Consider the following 14,555-nt stretch of genomic DNA (forward strand, 5'->3'; position numbering starts at 1 on the left):
ATATAATCCACGGTGCATCCGTCCTATCCAATGGTCCATGTTGATTGTAAGTGGAATCACCTTCACCCCATGATAAGGTACATTCCTTGCCACCTTAAAACAAAAGAATTCCCTTTTCTTTCCTAAAATTATATCCTCTGATTGAAGGGCTAGGATTGTTTGGTAGGTCTACCTGATGATTATTTGAATCTCTTACATTCTTTTGGTTCTACCAATTCATGAAATTTGGTGGAACCAAACACACCCTCAGATTACAAGAATGGCCGCATGTGTATAGAATTTACAAAGAATACCCTCGTACATTGCACCATAATCTCCCAGCATACACTAAATTGACTCATTTCTTGTTGTTTAAGCAGACTGGTCGCTATACTATTTACATGGATTGAAACATGGTCTAAACAATATCTGAATCCTTAGGGTGTGTTTGGATACACTATGGAATTTGAATGCAATAATGAGTCTGATAAAGTGGACATAACTCAACTGTAATTTTCTTAGCATTGAAGGTGACAGGCATTAATTTGAAGCAGTTTTGAAAGGAATTTGACTACATCAGAGAATGTTTGTTTTTTTTTTGTTTTGTTTTGTTTTGTTTTTGCAATTCATTCCAACTGAAAATGGTATCCACAAAATCCTACTTCGATGCTGTTTGTGCAACAAAAAAATCAGATAGAATATGTTCCCAATTTCCAATCTAATCCTAAAAAATTTGAGAAATCAACGTGTCCCCAAAATGCCATTCAATCGATTTCTAACTGTAGAAAGAAAATAAAGTGACCATTTGGTTCATGACCTTTTAAAAACATTTCTAGGTGCATCTATGGAAAACTACACTGCAAATCAGACATGCGCCCTCTTTAGGAAAAACCGAGAAACTAACATTTTGCAATTTGATTTCATTTGTGCTTCCAAATACGGCCTAGGTGAGCAAATCAGAGAGGACCGTGTTGGTTTTGATGTATGAAATCTTGTTAGTAACAGGGCCTGCCAATGGCATCGAGCAGTGCTCGATCCCATCAAGATTTTTTGGATTTTCTTTGATTGGTCACTAGACTCGGGGTGTCTTTTCGATGTCATCGGAGGGTGTTCGATGACATTGAATGAAATATTCGATGCCATTAAATATACCACGATGAAATCGAGAATTTTCAGAAAATCATGTTTTGTTTCTTAGACAGTTGAGGAATTTATTCAATACCATCAATGTAGCTTCAATTCCATTAAAGAATTTGTTTCGGTGACATCGAAGACTGTTCGATGCCATTGACAGATTCCGCAAAATTTTTTTGTAGAGTTGTGATTTTACTTAGGATTTTTTCTCTCTCTCTCTCTCTCTCTCTCTCTCTCTTATATATATATATATATATATATATATATATATGAGATTGGGAGTGATTGCTAAGATTTCTAATTCGTCCAAAGGATTTCAAAGGTATAGTAGGGAGATAAACTCTCTTCCTTTGTAATTTATGCTTTCATAGTGATCATTTATCTTTTTATGCTGTGGTTTTTTCTTGAAAGAGTTTTTCTATGTTAAAATCATTATGTTCTAATCTGATTGGATTATTTCTTTTGATTATACTCTGTATGCTTCTGCAATCCCCCCAATAGACCCATCATACTTTAGTAGCTTGTACCTCTTGTTCTATACCTTTTAGGGTCCAAGTACTTAAAAGAATGATACATGTGCATATCTCAAATAGTTCAAAACAGTTTGCCAATGAATGGAATGCATGTATAGTCCCTTTGAAAGGAGATATGATCAATGGGAATATGAAGATTAAATATATCTCACAAGGACATGAACTTGAGTTGGATTTGACACGGGCAGAAGCTGGTTCTATAGCTTGGATGCTTTTTGAGTTTGGAACGTGGCCACAGCAGATGGCATATTTTGCTTACTTTTCTCAATGAGACTTAAACTGGAAGCCTTTGAAAATCTGGTGTTGTAAAAGTCAAGCTTCACATCGTAGCTTCTAGAATTACATGCCGCGAGCGTGTAAGGTGATTGGGACCATTGAGCTGATTGGCCATGTTGTTGCTTGATAGAGGCCAAAAAATTACAGTGATTAGACAACACTGATCATCATATTGTTGTGAGTTTTTCCTATTGAACACATCCCTCACTGCTCTTTTCAGGTCATTGATCAGATAGGGGACTTGGCGGCCCACCAAAATAACGGAATTGATTGCCGCATACTGGTGCCACATGCACAAAGCTTCATGGAACAGCCTCAAGTAGTAGCATTCCTCATGCATATATATCAGATACAAGAATGAAATGCTTGTTATGTAAACATTAAGCAATTGGTTAAATGGATTTTTTGATCTGTGGTTCAAATGCGAAGGCATGCAAGCGGGCCGCGTTGTGTCTACGTGGACTAAAAGATGGCCACTCATTAAGCTTATAATAGCTTGAATGGTATGGAATCCATGCTCCAAATAGGTAGCCGAATCACTTTCTCACATGAGCATCCAAGGCAATTAATACTATCATTGGTATCTACATCTCTGCTTTGAGATTTTTTTTAACCTTATCATCTGAGGCACTACATCAAGTGAAAAAAAACAGCATATGAGATCTTTGCCTTTGCCTTTTCAGGGCCAGAGAGATCTGATTCTTGAATTGATATCGATGATGACAGCTAGTTCTAAGTTGTAAATTGCAGCTTTAGATAGCAACCAAAATGAAAACTAGAGAAGGATTGAAGAAGCAAATTTTCATGGGTCATGCATGCTTATGTCAAGTTGGTAGCATTCATCACGTGGGGCCCGCTGTGAAAGTGCTATTAATATAGTTGACACATGGATAGAAGAAAAGAGATTACTTCTCAAAATAGCCATTAATACACAAGAAAAGAATCTCTATAAAATGAGAGAAAATCTGATATGGTTGTTCAAAAGTCTGTTTACAAAAGCAATTGATACAGGCTTATATAATCCCACAACCTTAAATCCTAAATATACAACTTTTTTCAAAATAGTAGAACATTTCCTAAAATATAAAAAATTTATTAAAAATATTAAATGGTTTATAAATTGACTCAAACTCTTTCACATGAGTAATTTAAGCTATCCCTCTAAACTACTAAAATATCCTAAAAATAATCAAATCCGTAACTTGTGAAAAATAATAAATTTTAGCTTAAAACTTAAACTCTAAAATGAACTTATTTTAGAAAACTGTCCATGGATAAATAAATGGCCTTTGGCTTTGGCTATTGGAAGCTATAATGCACCCTAGACGTTGGATCGAACTATTTAACCTGATTCTTTTTACAATCTTGGCAGTCAATGTGATTGTTGTTGACTTTTTCTTATGCCATACTCATCTCAAAAAATTAAACTCGTTAGTAGCCTATGATGATGACTTGTATTTGTTACGTATATTTTATCTTTGGCAGCAACTAATGGTGAAGGCCTACATGTCGGATTGGAGTTTTATACTTAGGATGAAACTATAGAAAATGAAATCTCACTTCTTATTTTTTGCAGTCTCCTATGTGTTTATGGTTTTGACTTCCACCATTTTTGTAACAATGGATTTATAATCATGGATTGTAAGGATGTTGATTGTGGCTTCATTAGACACTCTCGATGAGCATCCCTTTGCCACAATATTATTGTAGTCACTACTGACTTTGGATCTATGCACTTTGGGAAATTGGGATGATTGCGAAAGTGTTCATATTTTGGTCATCAAGTCATCCGTTTTTACCTATCCATCGATTATTTCTGTTGATAAAATTGTTAACTGATATTTTGATTCAATTGAGACATTTCTAGGCCAAACATGAATCCATCAACTGATTCCGTTGATTCATCAAGTAATTTGATGGAGAAATCATCAAGAGGCGGTCCATCTACACAAGTATATTCTTCTTTTTGTTGGTGGATCTTTTTCAACATCTGATTTTCCAAAAAGCATCCGACTCCCTGAGTTAGCCTTGCTCTTGTACGGTCATGGTCTATAATTTGACATGGGTGTTGTAGCTGTTGGACCCAAACTAGCTAGCTGCGAGCTATGTCAATGGCCATAGGTCGTGTTTACTGCATGTTTATGTTTGTGATCCATATCCTCGATGAAGCAGTCAATCCTCGCTTTTATCTCTTGATTTGACGAATTCCCTTATTTTTTAAAGAGCCAGGAATTCCATGCTCATCAATGATTCATACCTCGAGAGCACCATAGGTTTGTTGTTAATTGATGCAGCAACTCTGATACCGAATGTCGTAATGGGTCCTAATTTAAGCTATTTTAGGACACTCTAAACCCTAAAAATAGTAAAACTGATAACTTACAAAATAATAATAAATATTAACTTAAAACTTAAAATTAACCCAAAAGAAAATGACCATATTTTGGAAAAGCAATTTGAGGCCAACAGCCTTTGGCATAGGCTAGCGTGTACAGCTAATCAATAGCTTTCCTTAAATATACAAAATGGATATGCAGTTATAAAGTTATGGCCTTAAGAAGCTATAAGACACGCTAGACCCTTGGGTCATTAAGTTATGGCCTTAAGAAGCTATGAGACACGCTAGACCCTTGGATCTAACTTTCTAGCCTGATTTTTATTTTTAAAAAAACCGTGGCCATCCATGTGATTGAACAGGCCCAGGCCTAATCTCAGGTAAAGGTCCTTAAATGCATAGCCAAGGCCTAGCTATGAAGACTGATAGTTTCATTGCCTGTGAATGGTAAAGGGAAAACATAATGCCATGATTATGATTGGGCAATACTAATAAATCTAGGAACAACTACTGAGATCACAAGTTTCATTGTGCCGAGAGATGGGACATCTGTACCAGCCAAATAGTACGGCCCTATGGTAAAGATTGGTCATCTCCAAAATCAGGTTGATCCACTCATTAGATGGGCCATACCTGTATCTGGAGTGAAAAAGTCAGTTATTCATTGATTCCAACAGTGTGGCCCACCTGACAAGTGAACCACTCTGAATTGTGCCGCAGGTGATCTTCATGATGCAGTCTATACTGTTTGCATGTACAGATGGAAGGAAAAATATGCCCACCGTAACCTATAGGTAATCAGTTTCTCTTCAATAAAACCAGGTTACTTCAAAACGAGTGTTTGCTTTGATTATACAAATGGAGCCCACGGTTCAGTGATCCAAACGTTGATATGTGAGGGCTACACGAAGTTAAAACTTCCCCAAATTGGAGGATCCTGGCCATGGAATATTTATCCTCCTTTCGATTGAATGTGAGTCATTCCTGTTTCTTCTTTCTTAACCATCTTGTCTGTGGGCCACCTCATTTTACAGCACCACAAAGATAATCCAATTTTGAAAGAAAAACAAAAATGTCTTTCCACAAACAGATGGGTACTCACAATACACACACACACACACACACACACACACACACACACACACACACGGAAACGCTCAGCTGCGAACTGGTTCGTACTACCAACTTTTTTGAGAACTCATCATATCTGACGAGTCTCAAAAATCTGAACGGTCCACATGAAGCAGAACCTCATGAAATCCCCAGGTACGAAATATTACTTTGATCCAAAACTTTGATGGGCCATGAAAAATGCAAACAGTTTCTTCCCTTGATTTGAATTTCTCTTTGCTATGGCCCACCAGAATCTTAGATCAGGGTGAAAATTCACCCCCTATGGTTTCATGGGATTCTGCATCTTATGGACCGTTCGGATTCGACACCCATGACACGTGTGCAAAGGTGCGCACGTGCATAGGTGAGCATGCCTCTATATATATATATATATATATATATATCATTTCATGAAGTTGGATGCAACCAAACGCAACAAAAAGAAGAAAAAAAAAAAAGGCCCTCATTCACCGTCACAGTTACAGTGATTGAGGAAAACCAATTATGATAATAATCAGCAGAGCATTATTATTACCATAATACCAGCATTATGTAGGTCTGATTAGAGTATAACTCACGAAAACCTGTTATAATACAAAAGAATGCCCAGTTAGGTCCGCCAAATGATCCTGGAGGTCTAACGTGGAGCTTCATAAGAACATTGGAAAACACCATAAAAAGTGGAATGCCTCGAAATAATATAACAGATGTGAAGGAAAAAGAAAAAAGAAACAAAAATAAAGAACAAGACCTGCATATGGCACAGCTAATTTTACAGAATGATGAGGTCAAAAATGTACATATTTCAGTTTTTGGGTGGTGCCGGCTGCTGCCTCATACTGGCTCTGCGGCACACATCCCATGCCTTATGTGGGGCCAAGACGCCGGCCTGTAGCGCAAAAAATGACTCGTATCCTGGTGAGTCGAATGCAAAACCAGTATGCTTTGATGTTTCCCTTGGAAGCTGAGAGAGGGCATAGCTCCTCTGCTCGTCCGGCGTCAGGTCGTTCCCAATCTCCAGCAATTCGACCCTGCTGCTCACTTCAGGGTCATTTTTGTGGATTTCCTGAATAATCTGATAGTCGTAGGGGAAAAGCCATCTTTGAATCCTGAAAACAAACAGACTTGGATTTAATCTCTTTAACTCAGGAAATGAGAAACCTAGATTTGGATTCAGTTAATTAAGGGCGAGTTTGGTTACACCAAATATTATGAAAGATTGTGTTTGGTTGTTGCACCAAATATCATGAAATCTTTCATGATATTTGGTGCAACCAAACACAACCTGAGGACCTGTTGGGAGCTTGGAAAAGGAAAAGGCAAGAAAGTGGCATTTTATAAGAAAGCATTTGGATAGAGAAGTATTTTTAGGACTACTGTATAAAACACATTCTCAGAAAATGTTCTCCACCCAAAAAAAAAGAACTCCCAATGAGGGGAAAATCATTTTATTGGAAAGTATTTGGGCCTAAAACAGGCCAGAGAGAGAGAGAGAGAGGGAGGGAGGGAGGGAGAGAGAGAGCGAGAGAGAGTCTCACCCTTGGTATGCAAAGTCGCCAAGAAGTGCAAAGATAGGAATAAGCAGAAGGGTGAAATAGAAATAGAATGAACTCATCAAAACATATATGACGAAGAATATGTTCTCCTGCAAGAATATGTAAAACAGAGAAGTAAGATACAACACATTAGCTTGAGGGATAGCATGATCTAGTATACTCGAGAAAGCCTACCTGTCTATCATATGGGGTCATTATTCCAGAGTAGATGAAGATGAAAATAAACCATGCTAGAATGCTCCCTCCAATACTTATATGATGCCACCTTGTGATCAAATTACAGGCCATTAGCAGGCGAAGGTTGACAGTCACTACCACACAGGTGAAGGCCATTGTACTGACGTCCCAAAGGCCAATCATCTTGCCTGAAGTATTGAGGCTGCTGCGACTGGCAGCGACTGTAGAATGATAGAGGACCAAGGATTGAAATACGGAAAAGAAAGCCCACACTGCCACAACTCTCCATTTGAAGAACGTGTTTCTTATTCCCTCCTTGTATAGCTGCGGGTACTTCTTGGATAGAGTAGCACTCACGTCCTGGCAAAAAATTGCAGCGTTGGAGCGGTTGAACCAAGCATAAACTTTTTTCTATTGAACCAATCATGAACTCTTCTCATCCGACTTTTCTATTATCTAGAAAAGAATTAAGAGATACCAATTGCATGCAAATTTCCGCACGAGTGTCCATGGGGACGAATGTAGACATTTAAAAGATCTGGACAACTTATCCAGAGGGCCCCACCATATATGGGCCATGTCCCAAAAGATAGGCTGGTTTCTAGGATACTAACTACATGATTGGAACAAGACAAGAAATGGTCGGTGGGCATTTCTTTCCTCAAATTCAGCATTTAGGAACATGATCAGACATAAGTCCAGACAGAGACCTTATATGGTTGGGCCCACCAAAAGAGTGGTCCCCATCTTCTATATGCCTGACATATGTCCCATGGGAACTCATGAACGAAACATGCGACCAGTACTCCAGAAATCAATACCAGCGTGGGGGGGGGTCTGCCATATATGGATTAACCCTCACGAGCATTTTACAAGAAAAAATATCTCACCTTGTCAAATAGGCCAAGAATAATCACAGGTAGTGCTGTAAAAATAACATTATACAAGGACTGAAACCAATCATCATAAAATCTCTGACCAGAGAAACCAGTCTGGAACGTGAACCAAAACTGAGTCAATGTGAAAGTAAGATTCTTGTAAAAGAAGTATGTTACAACCTGCAATAAAAAAAGAAAAAGAAAAAAGGATTGGAAGTAAGAGACTTGCTAAATAGATTCAATTAAAGTTATACAGTCTGTAAAGGAAATCAGGGAATAGTTTAACCTTGCATAATCTTAGATATGACCATCGCCCATGCACTAGAAGCAAATCAGTAAGGAAGCGGAACTGAGCAATCGCGAAATCACTAGCCATGACTGCTTGCATTCCTTCCAGCCCACTTATGCCGACGCCAACATGAGCAGCTTGAATCATGCTCACATCATTAGCACCATCGCCAATACTAAGTGTGATCTTTCGGGCACCTTTCTTGACCAAGCTAGTCACCTTCAAAACAGCATAGCAATTTATTGATTGCCCAGAGAGTACGTGTGTCATGGTTAGGGCTGAATGCAATCCTTTCACAATACCACTCCCTCAAAATGCATGATGGTGCATGGTAAGTGACTATGGAATGAAAATTGTAAACACACATAGGTCAATAAGTTGATGCAAAAGAGATCATGATGATGTTCCAGATATCCATGATAGGTATTGAATACATACAACAAGTTTACAAAAAATGTTTAATACAGGTTAAAAAGTTGCTAGCTGTACTGAGACAAAGAAGAATTCCATTATTTAAGTTCATAATGCAACACTTCTCTATTAAAAAGAAAAAAGGAAAAAAGAAAAAAGAAAAAAAAGAAGAAAAGTGTTTGCTTTATCAAAATAGGTATATGTTATGAACTTTAATTGGCAAGTTTGACACAGTTTACTTTTCATAGGAAAACAAAATTTTATTAAAGAGGGAAAAATTACACAGTTATCCATCCAGGCAATAGATGATTATGGAGCTCACATGCTTTTCTTTCTTCTTTTTTCCCTAGGTACGCTGGATCTGAACCCAAGACCTCAATGTTGCAAAGCAAGCTGTCAGCCATTAGCTGTGGACTCAAAAACTAGGCCGCATGTATCGATTGCCTCTTAATGCCTTACACACAAAGTCAAGCCAAGGCATTGGCCTCCTTCAACACTTGCCAAAAGAAAATCAGAAACAACTCCACTGTATCCCTTTTTCTCATTAACAATGAACTCTTTTTTTTCTTTCTTTTTTCATGGATACGTTCGAAGATGTTCTCATCTAGTTGAGATATAATGTAGCATAATCACCAAGAAATTTACCTGCGCTTTTTGCAGTGGAGAAACTCGACAGCAAACTACAGAAGTGCAATTCAAGCTCAAGTTGAGCAGAGTTACTCGTAAAGTGGGATCCAATGCATACATCAAACACTTTCCATCAATTATAAGTGCCAATTTAGGCCGAGATACAGTATGCAGGTAGTGTTGAGCATCATCCATGCATTTTTTTAACTCTTGTTTCACCCAGTCTCTGAGAACGCGTGCAATCTCCACTTGATCACCCTAATCATAAAATATAAAGACAATCTTAGCAAGGAAACAGCCCCACTAGAACAATCTAGTCACCTACGTGTACATGCACTGGGAATTTTACACTTCAAAGAGAACACACTTCAGGGATTTTAAAAATGCATCTTACCCGACTCTCGACCTCTCTAATTGCATCAGTTTCAGAACTGATGGTAAATTGTTTCATGTCATTGTTGATCAAATTACAGGCTGCACAAGGGAAACGAAAAGGCTAGCAAATTGGATGTGATGTCCTGGAAGCAAAACAAGTAGAAGTGGACATGAACACAATCTTTCAACGAACATTGACTTACCATAGGCTATATTTATCGCTGTTTCCATCTTGTCCCCTGTCAGAACCCAAATCTTTATACCAGCTCTAGAAAGAGTCTCTATACAAGATGGCACTCCTTCCTGAAGTTTGTCTTCTATAGCAGTGGATCCGATCAATATAAGATCCTTCTCTATCAGTTCTGACACCTAATGAATTTAACACATAATAAAGAAGGTGAAACCTCTTCCACTGGGAAAACGAGTGGCAATTATATGATATCTTCTTAGAGAAAATAGATATATGCACACTATCTGTCCATGATGATGTAAGAGAGCAACACCAAGATACAAGGCATACCCATGCAAGCATGGTAATATCACAACTATATGCAACCACTACACACCAATATATCCAATTCATAACACATGAACCCTTTATCATGAAGTAACAAAAGAAATTTTGAAAACACGCACACCCCTATGCATTTAAATGAACATTTGTTGCCATGTATGAACATTGTTATCAAGAAGAAACAAACACTAACATTTGTTACCATGTATGAACATTGTTATCGGATTCTCCACTACATAAAAAGTTAAAACATCTGAAATGCCTTGAGATGAAGCATAAAAAAGCTAGCTAATTCTTCAACTGTTCCTTTCCTACATGATTAGACCATTTATTGGAGCCACGTGAAGAAAATTATGTGAATGAACAGTCAACAACTAGTTCATCTCCATGTGGGCATAAAAAGGAACTGCAGCATTTATGGATAACAAGCATGTTATAGTGGATGGTGATAGTAAGAAAAACTTGATGACCTATGGTCTAATTGAAGGTCTGGCGTTTGATAGAGTGGAATGGCATAATAAGATTCATGTAACCAACCCCAATTAATTGGGATAAGGCTTAGATGATGATGATGATGATGACGACGACGTGTGCTAGAGTGGGTTGGACATTTTGGACTTTTTCCTTCTAGGGCTTTGGGTCCACTTCTGTTAGGTTTTATTTTATTTCAAATAAGAGGCTGTAGGAGAGGGCTCTCTCTACCCTAATCTTTTCACCACTAACATGGTATAAGAGAAGTATAACCCTGATGGGACAATTGCTCAATATAAGGCTCGGTTGGCTGCTAAGGAGTTTACACTGCAACATGGGGTGGACTATCATGAGACGTTTGCTCCATGGCAAAATTAAAATTTGTTTGGATAACATCATCACCAGCCTTTATATCAGTTGGATGTGAAAAAACTACTTCATGGTGATCTGAAAGAAGAAATTTATATGAGCATTCTTATAGAATTTCAACCTCCTGCCTTGAAGGGGAAAGTATGTAAACTTGAAAAGGGACTGTATGGGCTCAAGCAGCACCTCAAGCATGCTTTGAATACTTTAGACAAGCTGTCTCTCAAATTGGGTTCGTGCATGGTTTTTTTATCACTCCGTGCTATCAAGCAGCAATCATCTCGAACAATTGTTTTGGCCGTCCTTGTGGATAACATCATTGTCACAGGAGATAAGGTAGATGATATCAAGGCTGTCAAAGAGTTCCTTGCCTCAACCTTTGAGGTAAAAAAATCTTGGACTGCTACATTAAGCATCAAAGACACCTGATCCAAGGATGAGATCTTCCTCTATGAGCGCAAGTATACAGTTGATCCACTCTGTGAGACCGGTATGTTGGGTTCCCGACTGTCTGAGAATCATCATCTTCACTCTCAAGGAGTCTACTCATCTTTCAGGTCCTGGCTGATATAAGTGACTGGTCAGTAGGCTAATTTATCTCTGCATGAGATGGCCAAATATTGCTTATGCAGTGGTCTCATGAGTCAGTTTATGTAGTCATTGTGCACTCATCATCTTGAAGCAGTTTATCGTTTTCTCCACTACTTGAAGTCGTCTCCTGGCAAGGGGGTTATTTTCTTTGATCATGGATGCCTTCATGTGAACGCCTATTTAGATGTTGATTGGGTTGGGTTATCTGATGCTCGCCGTTCCACCATCAGCTACTGTACATTTGTTGATGGCAACCTAGTCCCTTGGAAGAGCAAGAAGCACACTGTCGTTGCTCGTTCCTCTGCTGAAGCGAAGCATCACTCTATGGGTCAAGCCACGTGTGAGGTCCTTTGGCTCCAGATGCTTCTTTTGATCTTGATGTTGATATCTCTACTCCAATTTCCTTTTCTGTGACAACCAGGCAGCCATACACATTGCTTCCAACCTTATGTTCCACAAGCAAACTACACATATCGAGGTAGAGTGTCAGCTTGTTCACAAATAGTTTACTGTGGGTCTTACTTTTCCTTCTCATGTTTCTTTGCAGGATAAACTAGCTAATGTCCATGTCAAGGTGGTTCCTTCTTGTCATCTTGTTAATATTGTGTTCAAGCTGGGATGGGGGACATTTCAGCTTGAGAAGTGTTAGAGTGGGCTTGGATTTTTTTGGGCTTTGTACTTTGTAGGGGCTTTGACCCAGTTCTGTTAGGGATTATTATAAATAAGAGGCTGTTGGAGAGAGCTCTCTCTACCCTAATCTTTTCTCCATTAACAAAGTGAATTGGGTTATACCACGTCGGCTATAAAGACCACAGCACAAAAAACACAGCCAACTAATTTTAAGATGCAACTTCAATGGATGTTTGTGGGTGGCCAAAAACATTATCCTGGTCAATAAAGGTGATTTCAACAAACAAAACAAATATTGCAGATAAAAGTTGTTCTTTCAGGAACTATTTACAAAACAAATGTCTCGAGTGTAACTTCACTAGGATACTGTATCTATCAAAAAAAAAACAAATACACGTTAAGAATAAAATTCCAGATAACTATAATGCCACTGAAGCTTACAGGTAAAGAAAACATGTATTTTAAAGCACCAACCTCATCCAAATTCTCTTCAGAATAAAAGACTTCATAAAAATCTCAATTAAAAAAATGTTGGGACAAGTATAGATGATGAAGATGAATAATATTGATAAAAAAAAATAAAAAATGTCATAATAAAATACCAACCTCATCCAATTTCTTTTCACGGTCTCGCAAAGATGACTTGGCTTGGATAAATTTCTCATTCCAGCTTTCATACCACTCACTACTCAAATCCTTGTAGGCAAGACAAAGCGTACGTAAACCAGAAGACCCAAACTGCTCCAAATGCGCCCTGGTTACTTTCTTTAAGTTATTGTCTCCATCCACCAATCTTTCATAGATGACAGTATCAGCGCCCTGTGAAATACAATATCTTTTGAGTGCAACCTGGCTCGATATGAGCAATAATAACCATCCAAAATGTCAGGAGCCTCAAATGATCACCTTGCAATACAAAACAAGCCTTCCATTTGGATAGCGACATATGACGGACTGGCGTTTTCTTGTACTATTTGCATAAAAAGATATGTTAATGCTAGTGCCATGGAAGAGTATAAACTCAAGTATAATGTTAATATTCAGAAGCATAGGCAGCCACCTGTTGAACTCCAAAACATTTAGAATCTCGTATTGGATATCTTGAACTTTACCCATCTTCTCCACATGTGATTCACGAACCTTGATCATAGTTGGTGTACGCCTGGAAACACAAACGTTTATGAAGAATTCGATCGAGAAGTACATAGGATGCTGCATTAGATATTCATTCAATCTTATCTAGGAAGCAACTTTCAATAATCTGATTATTTCTTGCCAAGCCCCCAGCCAACACCAGTTACTAGAGAAGACATTGCCATTCACCGAACCAAAGATGGGATACTCATCTAAAGAATCTTTCATTCATATGCAGTATTATTATTACTATTATTATTATTATTATTATTTTTTGCCAACATAAGAATATGATTTTGAAAAAGATAACAATTAAGAGAAGAGGCACATGTGCACGCTCATGCACGCATGCACATATTGAATGACAACTCAGTTTTATTTCAAAACGGAAGGATGGAGAGAAGAAAGCAGAGAGCAAAAAGGAGATAACGAGCAATCATCTTCAATACAACGAGAATCTGCCAAGACCAGAAAACAAAATAGGAGTATAACATGCAGACAGAGCTTTGCTTCAATACAAATGGATCCCAAGAGGAGAGGGAATCTGGGTCGGACATGGTCCACATCATAAATTGGATCTTTCACTTTAGCGACTCCACTGGAATACCTATACCTTCAAAGATCCTATGATTTCTCTCTTTCCATATACCCCACATAATTGCACAAGGAATATGTTAACGGAAAGCAAATAAAGAGACGGAAAGGATTCTCGCAAATCTCATCAAGTCACACATCATGCCAAAAACTCACCTTGTTGCCTCGGCCCAAAAAAGAATGGACTCCATTTCTAAATATATTTCTAGAGTTGTGAGAAGGGCTTCCTTCATTATGCTCCCAGCCAAAGAGACTGATGGTTTTCAGAGTACATTCATTGTGAGAAAAGATACAATTTTGTCACCACATACAGTTCAAAACTGGTTTCAGTCCTAATGGAGTCAGCTGGCATTGTATTGTTCTACTTAGCGGTTTTGAATCACAACTTGCCCAAGGAAAGAAAACAATAAGACTCATTCCAACTCAGTTTGAATCATTCGAGATCAGTCAAACAGTACACATGTATCGGTGAGTCAACTCATCTTGTTCTCCACTGAAATCAAGTCAACTAAGTATCAAACAATTTTTTGAACATGGTTTGAGCTGATGCATGACACAGGCACTAACATGTG

General features: G+C 38.2%; 1 protein-coding gene across 4 annotated transcripts in view; it reads right to left on the minus strand.

Annotated features, from left to right (window-relative positions):
- Positions 1 to 5,932: 5,932 nt before the first annotated feature.
- The window catches only part of LOC131222679 (phospholipid-transporting ATPase 3), a 31,457-nt gene continuing 22,834 nt past the window's right edge, over positions 5,933 to 14,555 (minus strand). For 2 of the 4 annotated variants that reach the window (XM_058217839.1, XM_058217838.1), the window contains exons 17-27: positions 13,316 to 13,417; positions 13,162 to 13,225; positions 12,862 to 13,074; positions 9,887 to 10,052; positions 9,703 to 9,782; positions 9,327 to 9,566; positions 8,268 to 8,489; positions 7,994 to 8,161; positions 7,101 to 7,463; positions 6,909 to 7,015; positions 5,933 to 6,479 (exon numbers count right to left, since the gene is read on the minus strand). In XM_058217839.1, the coding sequence (XP_058073822.1) occupies positions 6,176 to 6,479; positions 6,909 to 7,015; positions 7,101 to 7,463; positions 7,994 to 8,161; positions 8,268 to 8,489; positions 9,327 to 9,566; positions 9,703 to 9,782; positions 9,887 to 10,052; positions 12,862 to 13,074; positions 13,162 to 13,225; positions 13,316 to 13,417 (2,029 nt within the window). In that variant the 3' untranslated portion in view covers positions 5,933 to 6,175. The remainder of the gene's footprint in view (positions 6,480 to 6,908; positions 7,016 to 7,100; positions 7,464 to 7,993; positions 8,162 to 8,267; positions 8,490 to 9,326; positions 9,567 to 9,702; positions 9,783 to 9,886; positions 10,053 to 12,861; positions 13,075 to 13,161; positions 13,226 to 13,315; positions 13,418 to 14,555) is intronic. The other 2 variants (XM_058217840.1, XM_058217841.1) reach the window with 2 other exon arrangements.

The sequence above is a fragment of the Magnolia sinica genome, chromosome 13, assembly GCF_029962835.1.
Source record: "Magnolia sinica isolate HGM2019 chromosome 13, MsV1, whole genome shotgun sequence".
Classification (NCBI taxonomy): Eukaryota; Viridiplantae; Streptophyta; class Magnoliopsida; order Magnoliales; family Magnoliaceae; genus Magnolia; species Magnolia sinica.